Below are 23,144 nucleotides of genomic sequence, written 5' to 3' on the forward strand. Positions count from 1 at the left end.
CTCCTTCCTAGAGCATCTTCAGAGAAGAGAAAAATTAATTTGGCCCATTCAGAATCCTAGCTGATAAATGACTAAGTCTTTTTATCTCCCAATTCCATCCCCTTCCTTCCCGGCTGCTCTGGTACAACATCAGGCAGCAAGATGTTGGAGGTCGGGGGAATGCCTGCTGTCGGGATGACTAGGCTTGATCCCTGTTTTCTGGTACTAACCATGTGGCTTTATGCCTCACGGAGCCTCGGTTTCTTCGTTCATAAAATGAACAGGTGGGCTAGAGGCTAAAGGCTCTCACTGCCCTTGTCTCCTGACCTCCCTAGATGGGACACTCCGGGGCTCTGGGCATGCTCTCTGACTGCAGCATTGAGCGCTTTTTGAAAACAAGCCACGAAGGTTCTGAAATCATGTGTCTCTCCCTTCTAACCCTCCTTTTCAATTCCCAACCTCCAGAGATTGTGTCTTTGGCTTGGTTAATTAAGATAAGACTTCAGCAAGATTTTAATCCTCATGCTGTGATTTGATACCCTAGCACTGGCTGTTTATTTCCATTTGCTGTTCTAATGCTGTGCCTTCAGATGTTTGTTGTTTTAGAACTTGATTGAATTTTTAAGAGGCTGAATCCTTAATTCTGTTTGTAAAGTTAAATGCCTGCGCCTTGTTGGCCTGCTCTCAATGAGGAGGAACTGATTTTGCTCGTTTGCGATGAAATACACTGTCCTGCCACAGGTCATCCAAGAATTGGAGTGAAGGGTTTTGTTTTGTTTTAGGTCAGCTACTCGGAAATACATTTTTTTTTTAAACTAGAGAAATCTTATTTGGGTAAAACTCCACATGCAAACACATTTCTTCCCTCTCGCCCCAGGCAATCAGTCCCAGGCAGCACAGCAGAACATTGGGACTTGGGCCCACGGACCCAAATGTTGCCAGTGTCAGAGGGAGGGAGGGCTTTCACTTAACAAGGAGAAGGTGAACGTTTCTACAACTCAGCACTGCTAAGCAACACTGCCCTCTGAAATCAGAGCCTCAGTAATACCTGGCACAGGGCCAGGCACACGTGACCTTCTGCAGAATGAATGAAGGGAACCAATGGGAGCCTGAGCAAGTAATGCGTGAGCGATGGCCTGTCCTACTCCCGAATCAAGTGTTTTCTGGCTGACTCATCATGCGCTATGGGGAGGCAGCCAGATGCATCTAGCACTGAGCCTCGTGCGCCAGTTCCTTAAGACCCTGGACCCTTGGCTTCCTCATCCGTGCGGTGGATACTCACAGTTCCTGCCACGGCAGGATACTATCAGGTTCATAGGCAATTATGTCGAATTATTGACATGGGGGCGATACACAGAATGCACAAAACAGTAACCAGCAGAGAAGTTTTCAATAAACGTTTGACAAGTGACTAAGTAAACGGATGTACGGGTAAATGCGTGAACGAATAAACAAGGGGGAAGCCCCCATCCCTGGGCACGCCAAGGAGTGCATTTGTTCTCAGAAGCTAGTGCTCCCAAGACGAGATAAATAGCTGGTCCTCCAGCAACTGCTCAGGCTTAGCATGCAGACCCAGCCCCGGGTCCTTCCTCGCACCTGCCTCTGTCCAATAGGCCACGCCCAGTGCAGCTTAGTGGCGAATGGGACCCCGAGAGACGTGGGCTCCCACGCACTGGGCCCACATGGAGGAGAGAGTGGGCAGCCTGGACTGAGGATTCCTGGGCACTGTCACACTCCCACAGATTCTATGCTGACCTAAGATGCCTACTTGCTTCACTCTTGTCCTGGCTCTTCCCATCTCTCAACTATGACAGTCACCTCTCTTTCTGCTCTCAAATAAATCTTTAAACATTTAAAAAATAAAATAAAATAAAATAAAATAAAATAAAATAGAAAGGGGCCCTGTGTAGCTCAGTCAGTTAAGCATCCAACTCTTGGTTTCAGCTCAGGTCATGATCTCGGGGTCATGAGATAGATCCCCTCGTCAGGCTCCATGCTCAGCGGGGAGGCGGCTTCTCTCCCTCACCCCCTCTGCCCCTTTCTCTGCTCTCATGTGCTCTCTCTCTCTCTGTCTCCCAAATAAATAAATAAATAAGTCTTTAAAAGAAATAAAATACACGATGACAGTCACTTGTGGTCTGTCTGCTCATGCAACCTTTTCCCTAGGACCATCTTATATTTGTTGGTTGGATAACACGTCTCTCTCATCACATAATAAATTTTCCAAGAACAGGGTTGTAGATGTCCTATGCATCCTAGATTATGCTGGCCACAATCTGCTTAACAGCCTCAGCATCCCAGCAGAGATGTTCAGGGAGCAAGAACCCCCTGGGCCTCATGGGGGAGGCAAGGCGACAGGGTCTCCAAGAGAGGAGATGGCAAGCTCAAAGCAAGCGGGTAGAGCCGGTCAGCAGTGACAGGAGCCTGTGAAGGCCGGACTCACAACTCCTTCTCCTGGTGGAGTTGGGAGGCCTCTTGTTGGAGGCTTTCTAGCTGCTGCTGGGCATCCTGCAGCTCCCGGGATGTCCGTTCCAGCTCCCGGGCCAGCTCCTGGTTTGTGACTTTCAGCTTGGTATTCTCAGCCTTGGTTTCATGCTCATCATTTTGGAGCATGGCGCACTGGCCTTCCAGCTGCAACAGAAAGTGGGGGAGCAGAAGGGAAAGGTAAGGAGCCACCATCCAGTCTGGCCTGCCCCCGCCTCCCATCACTTTCTCCACCTATGGGCGGGAGCCATCATGGCCAGCCATCACGGCCCCACAGCCTCAAGGGGTTTTGTCCTGCTCCTTAAATCACATGGATGCACTTCTGGAGGCAGCGGGAGCTTTCAGAGCACTTCTCATCTCTCCCCTGCCTCCACGGGGCTCCTGAACAGTCTGGAGGGAGCGGCACAATTCAAAAAGACTGCTAGGAAAGGAGGGTCAACACTCCATCTGCGTCCCGTATCCCAGTGACGATAATGCTAGCTGTGATCCTCTCATCCGTGGTCTTGAGAGCCAACCTCGATCTCTCGTGTCCTTTCAGCCAATTGTCTCCCTCAGCCCCGATGAACATGGAAGGCAGCTAAGCGGCATTTTCCATAAAACCATCCTTCCCAGTTCTGAATGCTGACAGTAAGTCCACTTGTCCCTTTTTCGTCTCTCAGCTAAATAAGGCCAATTCCTTTAGTTTAGAGAAACTTCGTAGGGTGGCCAGAAAACCTGGAAATTCTTAGGAAACAGCTAAAACAGGTCAAACCAAACACATACCTTGTTTCCTGTCCCTAAAGCAGCTAAAAAAAACCTCTGCATTTGTGTAAGTGCAGCTTTTCTTGGCTGGTGGTTCTGCTTTGCAGAGCTTCCAACCCTCTCACCAGAGGAGGAATCAAACCAAAGCAAATATATCATAATAAATTTAGTTTAATGAATGTGGCCAGGAAGGGGAGGAGGAGGCAGCAACAAGGAATTTTGTGTGATTCTCAAGAGGCCTGTGTAATCAGGCAAGCATGCAGTAATTAAATCGAGTGGCAATCATTCATTTGAGGGATAAGTCTAATTGGTAAGAACGTAATGCATAATAGCGACGAGGAGTAGGGGCAGGAGAAGGTAGGGCTGCAGCAGGAGAAGGGGAAGGCAGCCGGCCATTCCCCGAGTGGAAAGGATCTTGCTTGCAGAAGGAAGAAATCAAAATCCATAGGCTGGGTAGCAGAAGGAGTGGGACAGTGTCTAGCTTCAGCGTGGGGCAGCTTCAAGCATATTTTAATGTGTCACTAAAAATAGCCCTCTCTATTCAAGCAAGAGCAATATGTCTGGGTCTGTCCAGGGCTGGATTCCTTCCAGTGCCAGACAAAATAAAACGGGAGGCCAAGTGGCACCCTGGCGTCTCTCGCCACTGGGCCTTTGCTTTGGGAAGGAGGTTGAGAGCGTGAAGTTTGCCCGGGGAATCAATCTTCCCGGGGTCATTAGCCAGCCCTATACAGTGCACCACCCAGACTACCTCCTGGGGGGTCAGGTGCATCATAGGCCCATCTAGTGTCTGCCTCCATCCTGGGGGGTGATGGGAGCAGCCACAAAAAAATCTGACGGACATTTTGGGGGCACAGAGGAAGACAAGGTATGAACAAATGGATCTTTGAAGAGCCTCTTCCTACTGGAGGTATCCGTGGCCATGGGAGGAAGGAAGGCAGGAAGACGTCACTGTCTGCAGCCTTCCCCAAAACAGCGGCGACTATGTCCCTTGTATCTCAGCATCCCCCTCTTTCCTGACACAGGAAGCAGGCAATGAATGAACGCGTTGGCATTCTGGTGGCTCCTGGGCATAATTATAGGACGATGTCTTCAGATGCCTCGAGGGAGAATTCTTGGCAACTTTCCCAAACTGAACACCTGGCCCGGGAGAGGTGAAGGCTTTATCCTGGCATCACCTGTGATTTCAAATGCTATCTTTTGCGCAGCTCAATAGTTCTTCTCGGATTAAAAACGGACCAACAAACCAACCAGTTCCAGGCCTCCAGCGAGAAGCAGCGTAGCGGAGGGGCAAGTGGGCAAGGGCCAGCAGGGGAGGGGGTGGGGAGCCCGTGCTCCGAGGCGGCCACAGAGGCATACCCGTTTCTGCTTCTGGATGAGCTGCTCCAGCTCCTGCTCCTTTGACAACAGTTTCTGCTCGAGCTCCTGACTGTGGGCCTGAAACCGCTCCGTGTCCTGCCAGGCCATAAAGAAGGACATGTGAGGCCCAAATGCACGTGGAATGGAGATTTCTCCCTCCCCTCCCCCCGACCTCGTATTTGCTCAACAGCAGGGCCCACCCATCCTTTAGGCCTTTGCGGCCCTTCCCAACACATTCCTGCTGCGGAGCCCTGACTGGCCGGGCAGTGAGGCCCAGCGAGACAGAGAAACCACAAGTGCTCCATCACCCATGACACCAGGTCCCACAGAGTGTGTCCATGACCGGGGACTGTGTGCCATGCCTCCCCTTCCCCCAACCCCCCTCCAGAGAGAGGCAGTGTCCGTTAGTGGTGGAGTCCTGAACACAGAGAACAGAACAAGGGCCTGAGTTTGAATCCCAGACCCCCACCTCCCCCTCTGTAAATGGGGACAGGGGCAGAATATCCTTCCAAAATGGATATTCTGTTCCATGTTGGGTAATATCTTTCGATCCCTTAAACTGCCATTGCTGGCAAGGGAAACACAGGGCATCGCTTCTTCCCCTGAGGGTCTAGGTCCTTGCTGTTTCCCACCGTGATGGAGGAGCCCCAGCCCTGCTCTTCAGGAAGTCGCTGCCCCTGTGTTCGACTGCCCCTCCCCTCCTGCCCTATGACTGGGCTTCCCTGCTCCGGAAGCTGACGACGCAGTGTGAAGGCGCTTGGGGTGGGCAAAGAGAGAGCCATGTGGGTTGTTGGGATGGCTGACACTCTCATGGAGCCTGGTCTGGTGCAAAGGCCCTTGGCTGGGCGCCAGGACACTGGGGTTTCAGCCCTGGCCTTACCCAGCTGTCCTTATTTCTTTGCTCACAGGGTAGAAACAAACACTTGCAGGGCCCCTGCAGCTCTCCACTCTCCTGAAGGCAGAAAGGAGGGGCAAAATGCTCAGGAAGAGAAGAAACCATTATAAGGTCCATATGACTCACTACTGGAGCCCCTGGGGGGCTGCCGGCCCAGGAGGACAGAGTGGGATGCTGCTCGCTAAGGGGACTACGAGGTTGGGCACGATGGCACCCCTAGGGGAGTGGAGGGCACGCAACCACTCCCAGGGGACAGGCCAGTGGACACCTGGGTTCAAAAGCTCAGGATTTGTCTGGGCTCATCCCCTGTAGGTGCCACCCGGCTCCTCAGGCAGGTAAAGAGCTCCAGGAGAGCCTGTGATGGTCTCCTGTCAACCACAAGCGACGGAAGGAGCAGGATCGAACCAGGCAGTGCCTGCTCTCAACTCTTCCAGCAGGAATCCTGCTTCATTCAGTTTGGGGCAGTGCTCCCAGAGTGGGCACCCTGTGAACCGGGCTGGAACGAGGGGGGCCAGGGGGGCAGCTCCCGAATTCCAGTACAAATGCTGCCATCCCCACAGGGGGCCGGCGGAGCCTGGACAGAGTCTCTTACTCTGGAGCTGGAGCGTGCAAGCGATTACACATTTCCCTCACGGTTAAACTGCTCTGTGTAGCACCAGGCTCCAAGCCCTGTCTGGAAGGGTCAGCCCTTCCCATGCGGTCCTAAACTGTAACACCACTGTCCTCCCCCTGGGACCAGGCAAAAGCCGGTGTCTGCCAAGCCAAACACATCTTCACAGTTCCCACGTTCCCGTACAAAGTGTACATCTAAGCACTGAGTCTGAAAGGCAAGGGGTACTAAGCAGGGGAAGGAGGGAGCGGAGGGTGGGTGAAGGGGTACAGCAGCGTGGTGACATCACCTTACATGATACAAATGTGTCCTTGAAGTTTCTCCTCCCACCTCCTCCCTTTCCCAGTTCCCATGCTTTGGCCCACCTTCCGCTTCTGGAAAGCATGCTTCTTTCCTTAGCTAGGACCTTTGACCTGTAGTCATGACCTAGAAGTAGATCATGTGGGGTCAAGAGAGTGGCTTTCCCACTGCAGGGAGGAAAAAGTCTGCTGTTCTCAGAAAACTATCATAGGGTCCACTGGGTGAGAAGTGTCTGGGTTCTATCTTTCTTATACTCACCCAACTATGCTGAAGGTCCGGGGACAGGCCAAATATTTTAAAGCCCCCAAAAAGGGGACGCCTGAGTGGCTCAGTGGGTTAAGCCTCTGCCTTCCGCTCAGGTCATGATCTCAGGGTCCTGGGATCGATCCCTGCATCGGGCTCTCCACTCAGCGGGGAGCCTGCTTCTCCTCTCTCTCTGCCTGCCTCTCTGCCTGCTTGTAATCTCTCTGTCAAATAAATAAATAAAAATCTTTAAAAAAAAAATTAAAAAAAAAAAGCCCCCAAAAAGAGCGAGGGGGAGAGTCTGGAAATACTGACAAGCCTTCAGAGGGATCTAGTAGGAGAATATGACTGGCTTTTTCTGGAAAGCATTCCAACTCCACCTCAATGTGATTGGCATCTGTGAGAAATAGAACCTTGGTGTGGATAATCCAACCAGTGTAAAATTAAAAATTCAAACCAACTTGCATCAAGGAGGAGGGATGGTGTTGTGATAATGGCCCAGGTTTGGTTCTGAGAGGCACAGGGTGACATGGTCTCTATGTTGTCACATATTGAAACTTAATCCCCACGGAAGTGGGTCCTTCGGGAGGTGAGTGGGTCCCGAGGGCAGGTGAGTGGGTCCTGAGGGCAGAGCCCTCACGAGTGGGATTAGTGCCCTTATAAAAGTGACCCCCAGGCACTTGCCTGCCCCTCCGCGCTGTGAGGCCACAGGGAGAAGGCCACAGCCAAACCCAGAAAGTGGGCTCTCACGAGAGTCTGGCCACCACGCCAGCCCCCTGAATTGGGACTTCTGGCCTCCGGAGAAATAAATGTTGTTTCTGAGCCCCTGCTTATGGGATTGTAATAACGGCCTGAACAAAGGCAGGAGGCTACCCTTCAAGATTAAAGACTTTTCTACCGAGAACCCACCAAGTGGATAATCCAAAAATAGAGGAGAGAGCTTCCTACAGCTTTGTTTTATAAATATGTTCCCCAAAGGCCCCTGCTTAGTTTGGAAAAGGGGTGGATTTCACCAGTTCTGACCCCCCAAGGCAAACAGCAGGGCTTGCTTGGAGGCTAAGTGCCAGACTAGGAACAAGGCATAGAAGTTTCTAAATGTTCTCCCACAGTGTCCGAGAAGGGTGGGATTTGACTTGTCTTGGGTATGACATTTTCTAGGTGTCTAAGGGAAAGAACAGGAAGCGTAGACTCTAATGATGGCCCCCTGAGGGGAGTTGCCGGGCACGGAGTGCAACGGACCCCATCCGGTGGGCCTGTCCCATGGCTCTGGGGACCAGCCAGTGTCAGACCCGGTCTTCAAGCTGCTGTGACGGCAACACCTGTACCCTCACCTTTTTGTTCATTGATGTGTTCGTTCCTTTGTCCCTTGTTCATTCATTCAGTGATTCAGCACAAGTTTGCTGAGGACCTACTGTGCTCCAAGCATGGCTGCGGTGCTGAGGACACTTCAGCAAGTGAAATAAAGATTCCTGCTCTTAGGGAGCTTTGATGTCAGTAGGAGGAGACAGACCCCAATCAACAAAAATAAAGATGGAATTTAAATGCCACATTTGAGGGGGACAGATGCCTTGGAAAATCTAAATAAAGCAGAGAAACAGGGAACCCACGGTGCCGTGGGTGGGGGGGACCCTGCAGTCTTGAACTGGGGGAGGAGGGCAGAACAGGCAAGCTTTCCGCCAGGCCTTCAAGGCCAAGCCCCAGTGTGCACTCTTACTTTTAGGAGAAACTGCTCCTTCTCATGCTTGATTTGCTGTTCCATCTCCTCATAGAGATGCTGGATTTCTTCATCATAAGCAGCAATTTTCCTGCAGAGGTGGCAGAAGGAGAGTCTGATGAGGTCTACACCCAATATCCTTTAACCCACAGTGTGAGTCCTGGAGCTTGGGCACCAGGACCCTGTCAGGAGCCTGGGGTCGTGGGGGGCAACTACGTAGGTCCTGTCCCCCAAAGCTGTGGGATCAGTTCCTCAGGATTAGTGGACCACAAAGGCCTCGAGGGACCTTCTTCTCCTCCCAGGTGAGGAGGCCATCATTTCTAGATGACCCTCACACTCCTCAGTGAGGTTTCTCTGGCTCCGTTTTCCTTAACCTCACTTTATTTCAACAAGGAGCCCCAACCTCTGTAGATGGACCTCCCTATTGTCCGCTAGTCCTTACACCTGTAGTGAGCCCATAAAGTTGTACTGTGTGGGCTTCTTTCCTGTTTGGGTTCTTGGCTGCTCTCCTTCCTGGTTTGGATGCTTTCTTTCTACTTGGCTACATCAGCACTCTCTGAACGGCACTGTCAGAGGGCTCTCCCGAAACCGTGTGCTTGTGGGATGCACATTTCTCAGAAGATGTCAAAGGATTCCATGATACTGACAACCACTGACACCACACCCCCTCCAAAGGAAGGGGAGCCGTATCTGTGCAGTGCTCGTGCCATCTCAGGTCCAGGGCCCCAGGCAGACAGCATGAGAAGAGGCGGGCTGATTCAAGGTGGCAGTGATAATGAGATGTCCTCATCCCCCCTGCCAGCATTTTCTCCCTACGCCGAAGAACCCCTTAGGACAGAAAGTAAATACCCAGAGACTCTGCTCCTATACAAAGACCAAGACAAATGTGGCTATGGGAACAAAGGTTATAGGTCATCCCTGGTGTTGCTCCTCTTCCTCTCCCTAAATAGGTCCTCCTTAAATGAACCCCCACCATGTTAAATGCCACACACACACACACACATATCCAAATTCAAAGAGGAAGGCTGAGCATTTGAACTGAGATGGAAGTTATCTGGCCAAAGCATCCCCATTCCCAGGGGACTGCACTGTGACTCCACTTCTCTGCCTGCCAGTGAAATCTCTGGCTCAGTACACCCTGGGCCTCTCTCTCACCTGTTAAGGGGAATCCAGGAGCAGGCTGACATTTTGGCTATCCAAGGTCTGATTTGAACATATATATACTATAAAAGTTGGCACTTGCCATTCTAAACTCAAATTCCCTTTATTCAAGGAAGGAGACTTTAATAACGAAGGAACGGGCTCTGGTTTTCAGTTCTTAGAGGTACTCGAGAGATTTCTGAACAAAACATCAAGGACAGCAGCACATCTATTCCTCTACGCCCTTCATCATTCAAAGCCCCTCCTTCCCAATGTCCATGCAGGACTCTGATCCAGGCCAGGTCTTTCCCGCTACCCAAGGATGTTCCTTTCTCACTTGCTACCCGCGTCTCATGCACAGACAGAGCATGACTAAGGAGCCATTTTGATTGGCATCCTTCCAGTTCTATAAGAACCACAAAACTGACCCAGACAAGGAACTGGTGTGAGTCTTCAAGGCCGAGGTCACTCATATCGAAGCAGAAGCCTCTAAGTTCCCTTTCTTGGTTGGACCCCCCCTCCCCCAAAGCCAGAAACCCTTGGAGTGAGTGTGGCAATGGCCTCAGGATGCACTCAGCGAAGGGACACTTCCCCGAGCTGGAGCCCTGGCTTTACCATCAAGCTGGGCGTAGGAAATGTCTGGTGGGCTAGGAGTAAGAAATCTCTTCCTGCTAAATGACAGATGCTTTGGATTGTTACTATTGTTATTAGCCAGCTCATAACAAATACAAGAAAATCTTGGTGAGCAATAAGGAGCAAAGCTACCTGCTGTTGAATAGGGACACCTCAAGGGCAGATGGAAACACTGCCTGAGCGGACTTTCAGAAAGAAAGTCTCCTCTTGGTCCCTGGAATTACCTTCTTATGCTCAAAGAAATCCTGGTGCTAGATGGCAAGCAGTATCAAGGAAAACTTTAGACAGTGATTCCAACTACATAAATACTGAAGGACTAATAAAGTGAGATGAGAGAAACTTAAAAATTTGCTCTGATAAAGCAATACCAATTATAGTCATCCATTATATGGATAAACAGCTTATAGCTGTTTACCATTTATGCTTAATAACCATACAGGGCATCAATTCTATACCATCATTAAATGCGTTATATTGACTTTGCTCTAAGTTTTATTTGATTACATTAAACTCTTTTTCAGGCTCGCATGTCAGCTTATCATAAAGTAAGTAATTTTGCAGATGGCTAAAAAGACAAATCAGGGGAGGGCAGACATAGCCTCCGAATGGTGCCTCCTTCTAGCCCTCATTAACAAAGGTTGGGTCCATTGCAAAGAAGCCCTGGGGTTCCAGGTGGGCATCAATGAGCCAGAGTCCAGTCTAACCAGACTTATCCATGGCACAAAACCTCTGGAAATGCTTTTGAATAAAGCTGGTATCCTAGGGGACTTGGCTAGGCCTGAAGGTCTTCAAACCATGAGTCCCCTAGGACGGATCAGCTCATGACCAGCCTGAGTCAGACACATGAGCCCCAGGAATGGGGCGGGAGTAGAGGACATCGTGGTGCTGTTCACACCACTCACACCACTCGACTAGCTCAGGGCTCTAAAAGACTGGGTTCTGAACCCGGAATCACTCATATCTTCAGTGTGACCTTGAGTGCTCAGACCTCCTTACATCCCAGAGTAGCACCTGCCGCGAGCTCCCCCACCCCCGTCCCAGCACCAGCATGATGAACAAACAAGAGAGCGGGAATGAAAAGCATTTGGAATTGCAAGGCCCTAAATAAATGTGAAGGATTGTGGATATCATCATTATAGTCAGGGTCAGTGGAGGGCAAGAGCCATCATTCCCCAAGGGGAGGAAGGTCTCGGTTTCAAGGATAAAAGTGCTGCTGGGCTTGGAAAAGGTGCGAGGTGATCAGGAAAATGAAGAACGGACAGTTCCGTCAATGAAAGCTCCTGTCACATGCATCTGTTAGAGACGCAGGTTGCGTGTGAGCGGGAGCTGCAGAGCCGGAAGCCTGTGTCTGCGGGGAGCTCTGCAGTGACCACGGGAAGGGTAATCGTGAGAGACACGCTAAAAAGGTCTGTGCGTGCGGCATGTGGCGCACCCGCAGGCACATCGTATTCCTCCACCAAAGGAGAGAAGCGACCCGTTACATTGACTTAGTACATACGTCTCTGTTACCACAATTTCAAAAACCACTTGCGTTGTCCAATGCACACATACACTTTTTGTCTTCTCTGTGAGGATTTCCCAACCTATGCGCACCCTCGCTGACCCCTTCTTTGAAGTCTTAGAACACCAAATGTCTTTAATTGAACGTTTCCTTTTGAAATCCTGAAAAAAAGTCTTGTCTGGGCTGATGCTGTCTCAACAAGGTTAGGACACTCGGATACTTAGTCATCCACAGGGTCTATGCTCAAAAGGTAAATGCAGAAAATCTGTACAAAATCAATTTAAGGCTTTACTGGGGGGAACACCAGATTCCAGAGGAATTGAAGAATTTCAGGGTGGGAAGGTCTGTCTGAGCCAACCACCTGTTTTCCCCGGGGTTAAACCCCTTGCCACAATGTCCCTGCCAGGTATTTACCCAAACTAGATCAGAACACCTCTAGTGAGAGGAAACTTGGCTGGATCTCTAAACAGCAATTTCATCTTTGGAGTGTTCTAGCTCACAGAAATATATCTCTCTATGGCTCTGTCCCTCTTCTGCATAAAAACCCTTTATATATTTGAAAACAGCTCTAAGACTTCAAGGACTTGCCTTGGGTTTATGCCATGCCTCTTTTTTTTCCTCCAACCATGGCTTGCGTGGATTTTTTTGTTTTTGTGTTTTGTTTTGTTTTGTTTTGCTTTGTTTTGTTTGTTTTGTTTTGTTTTGGTACCTCCCTTCACCTTCCTCTTTACTTTTCTCTGAATGTGCCCTGATTTAGCATCCTTGAGCCATGGAGCCCCCAACCGAATGCCCAGAGTATGAAATCTGATTAGCACAGCTTAGAGCTAGACTAGGCCCGTCTTGCTCTACACACTGCCTATCTATTCATGCAGCCTAAAATCACATTAACTTTTCTTGGCAGCCGCATCACACTTGATGAATGCCAAACCCATTTGTCAAGTAAAACCTCTAAATCTTTTGTCTGTGTGATTGTTTTTCTTTTAAAGATGGTGCTACTGAATCATATCTCTTCAGCCTTGTGCTTATGTCATTGGCTTTTTGGACACCAGAGCAAGATCTCAGATGCAATTCTGTTAGAGTCAGTCCGTCTTTCCAGCATGACATTATCTTAATGGATCCCAACTGGTCATCCAGTGTCCTCAATGACCTTCCAAGCTTTATTGGTATTTTAGATGTTCAATCATAATAGAAGTTAAATAATATGTTGTCTTAGTTTGTTGGTTTTGATGATTTAATTCATCTGAGAGTTGTTTAGAGAAGTATTTTTATCTTTATCTTTTAAAGATTTTCTTTATATATTAGAGAGAGAGAGAGAAAGAGAGCACAAGTGGAAGGTGGGACAGAGGGGGAGAGAGAGAGAGAGAGGAAGTGGGCTCCCCACTGAGCAAGGAGCCTGATGCGGGGCTGCATTCCAGGACCTGAGATCATGATCTGAACCGAAGGTAGACACTTAACTGACTGAGCCATCCAGGTGCCCCTAAAAGAGTTTTTTTTTTTTTTTAATATAAAAACTACTGGTTTCTAGTTTATTGTATTAGTAAAAAAAAAAAAATATATATATATATATAAATATAATAAATAAATAAAATAAATAAATAAATAAAATAAAAAAAATATATATATATATACTGTTAGGGTATGTACTTCTTGGAATCTATGACCTTTCCTGTGCAATCAAAAACATTATCACATTTTGCATAACTTCCATGAGAAGAATGTGTATTCTAGTGCAGGGCACACAGCTCCGCGTTTATCTCTTAAATTCACCTTGCTGCCTGGTAGTCCTAAATATTTTATGTACTTTTTGCCTGACTAATGTGTCAAATCCTAGAGAAGTTTGCTAAAATCTTCTTAAGTCTTGTTTTTTTTTACCAAATTTTCTTTGTTTTCCTCAAAGTTTTTTGCCTTACCTATTTTGCTGCTATTTGATGCCTAAAAGTTTATTTCTGTTGTATCTTCTTTACAGACATACATACTTTACATACTTCACATACTTTACTTTACATACATACATACATTTAAAAAAGTATTTTTTTATGACTACAAAATATTCTTCCTTATCTCCCTTTGTTCCTGCCACTGGTAAAAATACCGAATAAAACAAAGACAGCAGTCTGTAATAGAACTCTCTGAGCTATTAGTACCATGTGGGCATAAATATTCAACCTATTTCTGTTAGCCATTCTTAAAACACTCCCCCACAACCCAGGGCAGTATTTATTTCATTATTCCCTTGCTTGCTATCTGCCTAGTTATTTGGAGATGCAGGGGGAGGAGGGACAGAGACGAGGTAGAGAAAGAGATGTGAGCTCTCAGTGAGGCAGAGAGACAAATGTAGGAAGGAGGCAGCAGAACCGTTGTGAGCACCAACATTTATCCTCACTTTCTCGCTCTTTGCGTATAATGGCTGGATAGTGCCTCTAGCATATTCCAGTGCAGTCTAGGTTCTAACTCCCTGACAGCTATGGTTGGCTCAGAATTCCTTAGACCCAGAGTAAAAAGGCTTTGGTTCGAATCCTGATCCTGACATTTACAAGTTTTGTGGCCTTGGACAAGTTCCATGTCCTCAGTGACCCTGAGGTTTTCCATTTCTGGAACATCAGATACCAATGCCTACTGCAGAGTGAAGTTGTGAAGTTTAAATAAGATAATGCATGTGGAATTATTGAGTACAACAGATAGCTGATAGGAGGCATGTAATAAATTCTAAGTAAATGAGTTCTCTGATTCTCCAGGGGCTTGTGGACTCCCTTTTAAGAGTTGCTGCTTTATGATTCCTTCTGATTTGAACCAAGAGGCAAGTAGCAAACGAAGAGGAATCAGGCATCAGCAGACATGTGTGCGAGTGGGGAGACATAAGGAACAGAAGGCTTGGGTTAGAACAAAACCTGAGGCGGATCAGGAAAGAAGAGAGAGCCGTGATGTCACCATCCACATTAACTAGTGGTTAAGCCCTTTGCAAAGTAACACGCTGGGTAAAATTATTTAGACCAATGGGATGGGCTCTGTACACCAGGATTTTAGCACCTGTGAACACCAAGTCCACTGCTAACGTGGCATGGAGGGAATGAACAGGTGGAAGGAGCCACATGCTGTGCCATACAACCCACCCCACTGTGCCTCCCTGGCTCGGGCTGATAGTAACTTTGGGACCACAGAGCCTTACCTGGAGGGAAGTGGACAGAGCCCCCTACTCCAGTAGCGGGAAGGATGGTAGAGTTCTCAGGGGGAGAGATGCTGAGTCCAGAAAAGGGAGATTTTCAACAGTGAAGGGAAGAAATAACAATTATATACTGAGGATGCCATAGGGCAGTGATGGATCTGAAAGAATGAGTCTTATTGGAAGCCAGGAGGAAAGCTCCAGGTCCAGCTTAGAGGACAGAACAACACCCAGGGTGTCTGACTGGGGCAGACACCTGCTTCGTAAAAGAGAATGATAAGCATGTGCGTAGCATTGGAGATTTAGGAAGGGATGTGTGGGGAAGGAGTAGGGGTGCAGATACAATACAAGGCATAGCTCTGAGAAGCCTTTGCAGATCATTTGCAGGGAAGGTGAGATGTAGCTAGCAATAATTTACCCTGCCAGGCTCCCACAGGGACTGTGAAAATTAATTAACCTTCCTAAAGTGATCTGCACACAGAGGTAAGGTACCACACTGGAGTAAAGCTTTAATTCGGTACCACTGGGGTTCCAGCTAATGACAAACAGGCCAAAGCCTTCCTACTATAGAGTATGGTTTGGTCAAAATATCCTTCCCCTGTTTCCTGTTTCCATTTGGCCTTTATTTAGGAACAGAATCTGTCCAGATTTCAGAAGGTCTCAGAAAGTCATCTGGTCAACCTTCTAGGTTCTAGGCAGGGGTGTCTGAAATCATTTCAAGAAAAAAAGTAGTTTCTTCCTTCCCTAATGAAGGTGTCATCTTGACCTTGGACAAATGGCATTTTTCTACATTTTAGATAAATTACAGGAGCTTGAAGTCAAGACAGAGCTTAGAAATGCCTCTGGACTTGGCAGTGGTCTGACACATCTCCTCGTTTGCATAATCTGGTAAAAGACTTCTGTAAAGAGAAGAAGAATCCCTCCCCCTCCCCATAAGAGACTGGACTCATGTAACCCCAACCTCCTTGTTTTGCACGTAAAGGAAAAGAGGGTCAGAGCAAGGAAGGGACCAGTCTGTGGGCACCCATATATGAAGGGTTTGAGTACAGGGGAGATCCCGGCCTTGACTCCCAGTCTTGTGTTCCATCCATGTTACCACTGTGTCCTCCCAGACATCCTAAGTGCTGACACTGGAAATTCCATACGTCTGTGTTCAGGAGAGCCAACAGTCCAAATTCCATCTGGAGTCTGTCAATCGTGGAGCTGAGCAGGAACTGGAGCAAGGAATGGGGCCAACCGGCGGACCCTAAAGGGCCAAGATCGCCGGAAGGGCTTGATCCCTTTCCCCATGTCGCCCCCACCCTCAACCCCATGGCACTGAGCCCAGAGTGAAAACCCTGGGCCTGAAAATTCTCCACGAGCCTGCTATTTGCCAGAGAAGAAAATGGAAGCACGTTCAGGCTCAGCCTGCTTGGTGGCTGTGATGGGAATGGTACCAGCGGTGTTCAGACTCACTGCTGCCCCCTGCCGCCTTCTTGAGGCAGCTGCAGACTCTGGACAGCAAGGAGAAGCTCTTCCTAGAAAAACCCTGTTTGGGGTTTTCTTGTTCCCCTGAAATCAGTCTCTTTCAGTCTCTCTAATTGCCTCCCTATCTCTGTCTCTGTCTCTGTCTGTCTCTGTCCCACACCCACGTACATGCAGCACACGTGTCCCCCCCCAAATCCTCCCCACCCCGACACAGGACTAGAGTAAAGCTGAATGAAAGGAAACCATAAGAGTTTGTGTAAAATTCTGCAAAGACTGTATAATCGCCAATTGGATTTTCAGGTTGGATGGTTTCTCCCTAGTTAGATTCTGCTGCCTGCAATAAACCAACTTTGCAGCTTTATCCCATCCTATAAAGCGACCCATTTTTCATTAGTCAGGTGTACAATCATGTTCATGGTGTACACAGAGCACAGAATTAGCCTCACCTTTCAATTTGCTTCAGATAACACTGTGTTTCTGCCTCAGACGGTAACATACCAATAAAAAACATGTGCTATTAGGCCATACCATCATTACTTAAATCCCTCACCAAAAACTTCTTCTCTTCACCCTAAGAACAACACTAAAATTCCAGACTGGAAGGTCACCCTGGAGTGTACCTTTTGCAGACAGACGCGTTCTGGAGAAACAGGCTGGCATTTCTCAAAGCGCAGTGTGTAGCCTGCCTGCGTCAGACCCACTGGGGATGTGTGCTAAGATACACATTCTTGGGCTCCCTCCCTGAGACATACCGATTTAAACTCTCTGGGGGTGATGCTGGGTGGCTCAGTCGGTTAAGCGTCGGCCTTCCGCTCAGGTCATGATCCCAGAGTCCTGGGACTGAGTCCTGCATTGGGCCTCTTGCTCAGTTGGAAGTCTGCGTCTCCCTTTCCTTCTGCCTGCTGCTCCCCCTGCTTGTGCTCTCGTGCTCTCACTCGCTCTCTGTCTGGCAAACAACAACAAACAACAACAACAAAACAAAACAAAACAAAAACTCTCTAGGGAAGAGACTTAGGAATCCACCTGTAGACCAAGATCCTTTAGTGATTCTGAAGCAGGCTAACGTTTGAGAACCACATAGCTCAGGTCCTTCACAGTTGGGATGCAAGGGCCACCTGCCATATATATGATGCCTTATTTGCTGCCCTATCTGGAGACAAGGTCACGCTCCTCCCCCAAAGGCTCTCATGTCTCTGCAGCTTCATCTTACAGAATCCCAATTCTCAGGCTATAGCAGGGCAGCCAGTATCCTAGACAGGGTGTAAGACACATTCCCCCCGGGTCTGGACACCATCTCAGAGCCTAGGGTCATCACTCTAGACAGCGAGTGCCTGGAGAGGGGCTGGGCAGGAGCCCCGGGCTCCCAGGAAAGTGCCCGAGGCCTGACTCAGCTGGACAAGAAAGACTGTGCAGATGAGGAACTGATTCCCACAAGGCCCTGGGGAGTGTTGCTGAGTTTGTCAAAGCCAAGTGTGGTCCCTGGGTGACGTGAAGCAGGCAGCCTGGGTGGTCTTCCCAGGATGCTGAGCTGAGCGGCAGATGGCCGCTGTGCTGGCCCACAGCCTCTCTTTGATCTAGAAAGCACTTTTCTTCCAAGACCTCAAAGCACTCTCCAGACACTACCTAAGTCATCCTTAACCCCAGTCTCAGGGTTAGATCCTGGTAAAGAACCCATCGAGGGCCATGTATTCAGCAGATACCAACTCTGGTCAAAAGTCAGAATCCCAGGGCGTCTGGGTGGCTCAGTCGATTAAGCATCCGACTCTTGATTTCGGCTCAGGTCATGATCTCAGGGTTGTGAGACAGAGCCTGGTGCTGGGCTCCACACTGGGCATAGAGCCTGCTTGACAGTATCACTCTACATCCCTCGGAGAGCTGAAGCTTTGTTTTTTTGTTTTTGTCTTCCAGGAAAAGATAATTGGAAAGATGTTTTCCATGGCAATGGAATCTGTAATTGTCTTTTTTTTTTTTTAAAGATTAGTTTTATTTGTTGGAGAGAAAGCACATGCATGAGCATGAGCAGGGGAGGGGCAGAGAGATAGGGAGAAGCAGGCTTCCTGCTAGGCAGGGAGCCGATGTGGGACTCGATCCTGAGACTCCCAGATCATGACCTGAGCCAAAGGCAGATGCTTAACCAACTGAGCCACCCAGGTGCCCCAGGAATCAGTAACTCTGATGGCCCAAAGTTCTTCCTAAGCCTAAACTATAAGCGTCCCGCTAAATGTAAAGTTCTCCGAGCTCCTGTGTGGTGAACAAAAGGGAGCTCTGCTCCGTTACAGTCTAGCCTCCACGCCCTGGGAGAGATGTGGAGGCTCCTCCAGATTCTGAAGTTCAGCAGGAGAACCGGGCTTCAGCCCGATATTCCTGCATTTTACTTTGTCCCCACCATGCCCGGTGAGGCTGTGGCTACTTCCCGGTGGACATGCAACCAAGGTGAACACTGTACCCAGGATTCTGACCCAACCACCACCCCAAAACAAGAGGGTGGGAGACTGAGCGCTCCCAGACTGGCCTCTTTCCCCTCTTCCCAGTATGCAGGTAAAACCCAAACCAAACCGAACAATCCAGGGCAATGAGCTTATGGAGGGCCCCTGAGGCTGGTCTCAGGACAGGAGCTATCCAGAGCTTTCCCCAGGCACTCAAGCCTGCTGCACGCTCCTCCACCACAGAACCTGGAAAGACCCCGAAGGGAAGCTGGAGTGGACCTGGTTCACTTAGGGCAACAAAACTCTAACCTTGGGGGCAGGATCCGCCCCCACCCCCCACTCTCATTCCCATCTTCCACTGGAGACAGAAACAAGATGTGTGGTCTGTAAAAGGAGGAGGAAAGAAAAGCCTCTAGGGCCCCAATGGCAACACCATCTGGCTTCTCCACGGTACAGGAATTCTCAGCTCAGCTTCATGGCAGAATTTTTATGGGTAGGAGCTCGACCTTATCAGTGTGATCATCAACTCCCCGAAGATGGGGACTCTGAGTGAGTTCTACGGGCTCAACTTAGAGCCAGGCACAGAGCAAGCGCTTGTTACAGGTGAGCAAGAGTGACAGCAGCCTGGGTCCCTGGGGACCCAGGCCGGACGCCCAGCAGCAATGACAAGAGCCCTGTCTGGGACAGAGGCTCATTCTCTGGGTGGAGTTGAAATGACATACTCTGCACTGAAAAGCCAGCCCGTGGAGGAGCCTGGGAGATGTTCAGACAGTAGTCAGGATCCCCCCAGTTCCAGCCTGAATCAGGCCATTTCCAAGGGCTCTCCCTTTCTCTCCCTCTCTGATGCCTGGAAACACACAGCCGCAAACTCCCCAACTCATCTCCTAGAAGATGTTTCTGAGTCACTTAACCTCACCCTGGGTTATCTGTCAAGACTCCCATTTAAATATTCTAGATGCCGTCAGAGTTTCCAGTTTCTTCTTCTGCTGCTGCTGCTGAGCTCCAAGGACCCTTACAGGTCATCTGGTCCAGTCATAATCCAGAAGCCGGATATGACCAGCCTTTTTGTTTCTTTCATAGAAGACAAGAGAATAAAAGAGACTTTAATAGAGAATGTCAGAGTATGTCACATGTAGTAAGGGTGAGCTCCATTTCGGGAAATTTTCAGTTATGTTAACATCTACGTGTCTGGGACTTGCAAAGCCAAATGCATTTCTTCTAATGAATCACAGTCAGAAAAAGTATGAAAAACACCAAACCTGTTTTCTCATGTTGCCAGTAAGAAAACTGATGCACAGAGAGGAAAAGCTAGTTGCCCAAGGTCACACAGCAGCCTTAGACCAAAGCTCAGGTTTCTCCTGCCTTCTGTTTTAGTGCTCTGCTCAACTGTAGCCTGCGGGTCTCCGGTTTTGCATCCAGAGAACACTGCTGAAGTGGCACTGGCCAGGGATCCCCGAGAATCCCCAGTCCTACCACAGTTGCCCAGCCAGGAGTGGGACTCCCTTAGCTGACCCAGCGCAGGTGCATGTAGCAGGGATATCAGTGGAGGATGGGTATGGACGACTGAAACCTATGGCCAAGCTTGTTTTGCGCATACAGGCAAGAGTGACCTTGATTTTCCTCTCAAGACCTTTTTAATAATCACTAAATTAGGGCAAATCACTCAAAGAGGCCACTTCAGGGTGAACATGAGGGCTCACCGGCTCTGCAACAAGGCAAGGACGTGGCTTTCTCCTTGTGGGAGTGCAGGCCAGCAGATAAGCACCTGCAGCAAAGATTCTGGGCTGTGAGTTGGGTCACTGCTGCCCATCTAGGCCGTGACCACTCCCATCCTCCTTCAATCAAAGAGTACCCTCCTCTCTGCAATGTGCTACCTGACTGTGTAGCCCCTTGGGGTGATCAAAGATGGGGTCAGAGGAAAGTGGGGGTGCAGGGAGGGTCAGAAATGAATACAGGTGAGAAAACCAAGGCTCACAGAGGCCAAGAGACTTGAGCAAGGTCACAGAGCTAGCTGGTCGCAGAGCCACACGTGACTTAAGTGCAAAGCTGATTCCCAGCTCCCCACTTCTCAAATCACACACGAAGCACCTGGACATCTTGTCACAACGCAGACTTAGTAGGGGTGGGGGGAGGGTTGAGATTGTGCATTCCTAAGAAATTTCCAGGTGATGCCAAGGCTGCTGGCTCTACACCATGTTGTCTGGAAAGACAGAGGGAACTTTGAAGTTCACCCCAGCTCGTACCAAGGCTCAAACACTCCACTTGCGCCAGCGAATTCTCTAAGACTGACAAACAGACTTACTTAAAATAATAAGGATCATTGCTTTAAATGCATCCAATATTGATTTTGTTTTCATCCCTATGTTATGCATAAGGAAGCCAAGACTCAGAGAGGTTGAAGACCTTAGCCTGAGTCACACAGCTAGTGAGTGGCAGAGCCAAGACGTAAATTCCGATCTGTCCTGACTCACAGATTCATCAGCTAAAAGCCGTGTGGAGATAAACCCTCCACCTTTCCTTTCTCTGAGGTTCAGGAGCCTCTCCCAGGAATGCTCATGATTCTCCTCCAGCCAAACCGTGCTCTCCCCAGCACTACTTGGCCACAGCTTCCTCATAACTCAGGCTCCTGAAGGTCCTTTTTTTCCAGACCTGTGTATACCCAGTGGACCCCAACAAGCTCTTTTTGGAGTTGATCTGGAGGAAGCAGGAGAAGCAAAGGAACTCGGGGCAATGTGTGGATAGCGGATCTATGCGGTAAGACACGTGGGGGACTCCTTCTAAATCAGGGCCTGTGTGCTTTCCACCAAGGCCATGTCAGCGGGGACGCCGAAGTCTAGCTTCCTGGACGCTGAAGCCCTACCCCCAGGAGGCAGCGCTGGGCACCAGGAGTTTTGCAAGGAAGGGCGCATGGTCTGTGTTGGAACAGTCAAGGACTCTGTGCAGGGAGTGATCTCTGGGTGGGATGAGAGCACAGGGTAGAATTACCCGGAGGACCGCTTCCAAGGGCCATCCAGACCCAGCCCTGCATTCTGGCCGCAACTTCAGGATAATGAACATCCTTAGTTCCACCGTGTTTCACCAAGTGCGAGCTCCCATCGCCAAGTGCATGTGAGGACTACTGACACGCACAGCACCTGTTCCCACAGCGGGATGAACATCCATGTGGCAGGCCCCACGTCTGTGGCACAGGCTGGCTATGCCAGGCTTCAGGTCTGAGCTCACCTTGCTGGGGCTGCCTCCTCGAGGAGAACTAGAAATCACGAATGACTGCAGAGGCCCTGGTGGCCAGGAGGCAGCAGGACCGAGGTAAGGCTGTAAGGGTTCAGGGAGTGGTCAGGAGGGGACTCAGTGGGGCCCAGGGCTGGGGCCTGCAGGTGGGGGGCAGCCCCGGGGTGTCGGGGCCTCACTGTCTAATTGCAGGGAGAGAGGTTTTCCAACCAGTCTCGGAGCCGGGCTATCTTGCTCGGAGGGCTGGCTCTGCCACTTACAAGCTGTATGTTCAGGGCATGTCATTCACCCCTTAGAACCACGACGTCTTTGTCTATAAAATGGGCATAACAGTGAATAGTCGAAATGAGCCGGTGTATATGTTTAAGGAGTGCCTAGGCTATGGTGAGGACCTGATCGATGTGAGCAAGGGCTTAAAAACACACATTCCACGACAGCCACAGGCCCCGTACCCACGCTGGCAGACCGCAACAGGGAGGCCTCACGGAGTGAGAAAGCACACTTCACGCTTCTGCTTCTCCCACACGTGTACAGCCAATGGCTGGACGGGACCTACTTTTTCAGGGCGCACTCCAGTTCATTCTTCTCCTCGTGAGCTTCTTGGAGCTGCGAGAAGGTCCTGGTCAGGAAATCCTCAAAGTTGGACAGTAAGTGAGGTTCGTCCTTCCTCAGCCGTAACCAGAGCTGCTTGATGTCACTTTCACTACAAGAAAAAGGGGACATTCATATCCGAGTGCAGCAACACCCTGGTTCCCGGATGTGAAACTGACAGCCAGGACGAATGGCTAGCATTTACTGAGTGCTGGCTGTATGCTAGGTACTCTACGCCTATACGCTTATTTGACCCTCAGGGTAACCTCTGGGGCTGGGGCTCTGCTAACCCTCAGAAGAGGGGGAAGGGAGCTGGTTCCGATCACTTGGCTGACAAAGGATGGAGTCAAGAGTCAAACTCGGGCTGCCTGGCTCCTGTGTCGGCCCCCTTCACCCGGCGCTCCACTGCTTCCACTCTCTGGTTTTTCCCAATGGGCAGGTGGCACTGAGTGTGTGTAGCCATGTGCTGGGAGCATCAAAGAATGTCAGGAAGAGGAGAGGAGGACAGGAGCCTGGTGCGTGTGAGGACAAATGCCATGCAGCTGAAGGAGAGAGCTTGTCGCCCCAGGAAGGACGGTCCTCACAGCTGAGAGGTAAAGACATGCCATCTGATGGATGGCAGAAAGCAATTGTCACCATGGGGAACGGGAGAGAATATGCAGCACCCCACTGGGGC

The 23,144-nt window shown here is 49.6% G+C and overlaps 1 protein-coding gene across 16 annotated transcripts in view; it reads right to left on the reverse strand.

The window, feature by feature from the left end:
- Positions 1-23,144, reverse strand: part of CRACR2A (calcium release activated channel regulator 2A) — a 131,438-nt gene that overhangs the window by 46,333 nt on the left and 61,961 nt on the right. For 15 of the 16 annotated variants that reach the window (XR_007129406.1, XR_007129408.1, XR_007129407.1 and 12 more), the window contains 4 exons: positions 22,434-22,580; positions 8,323-8,413; positions 4,561-4,656; positions 2,423-2,610 (listed from right to left, as the gene is read on the reverse strand). Coding sequence is in view for 2 of the 16 variants with exons in the window: in XM_047741225.1 (XP_047597181.1) it covers positions 2,423-2,610; positions 4,561-4,656; positions 8,323-8,413; positions 22,434-22,580 (522 nt within the window). In the remaining 14 variants the exon portion in view is untranslated. The remainder of the gene's footprint in view (positions 1-2,422; positions 2,611-4,560; positions 4,657-8,322; positions 8,414-22,433; positions 22,581-23,144) is intronic. The other variant, XR_007129409.1, reaches the window with a different exon arrangement.

Source organism: Lutra lutra, chromosome 8 (assembly GCF_902655055.1).
Source record: "Lutra lutra chromosome 8, mLutLut1.2, whole genome shotgun sequence".
NCBI lineage: Eukaryota > Metazoa > Chordata > Mammalia > Carnivora > Mustelidae > Lutra > Lutra lutra.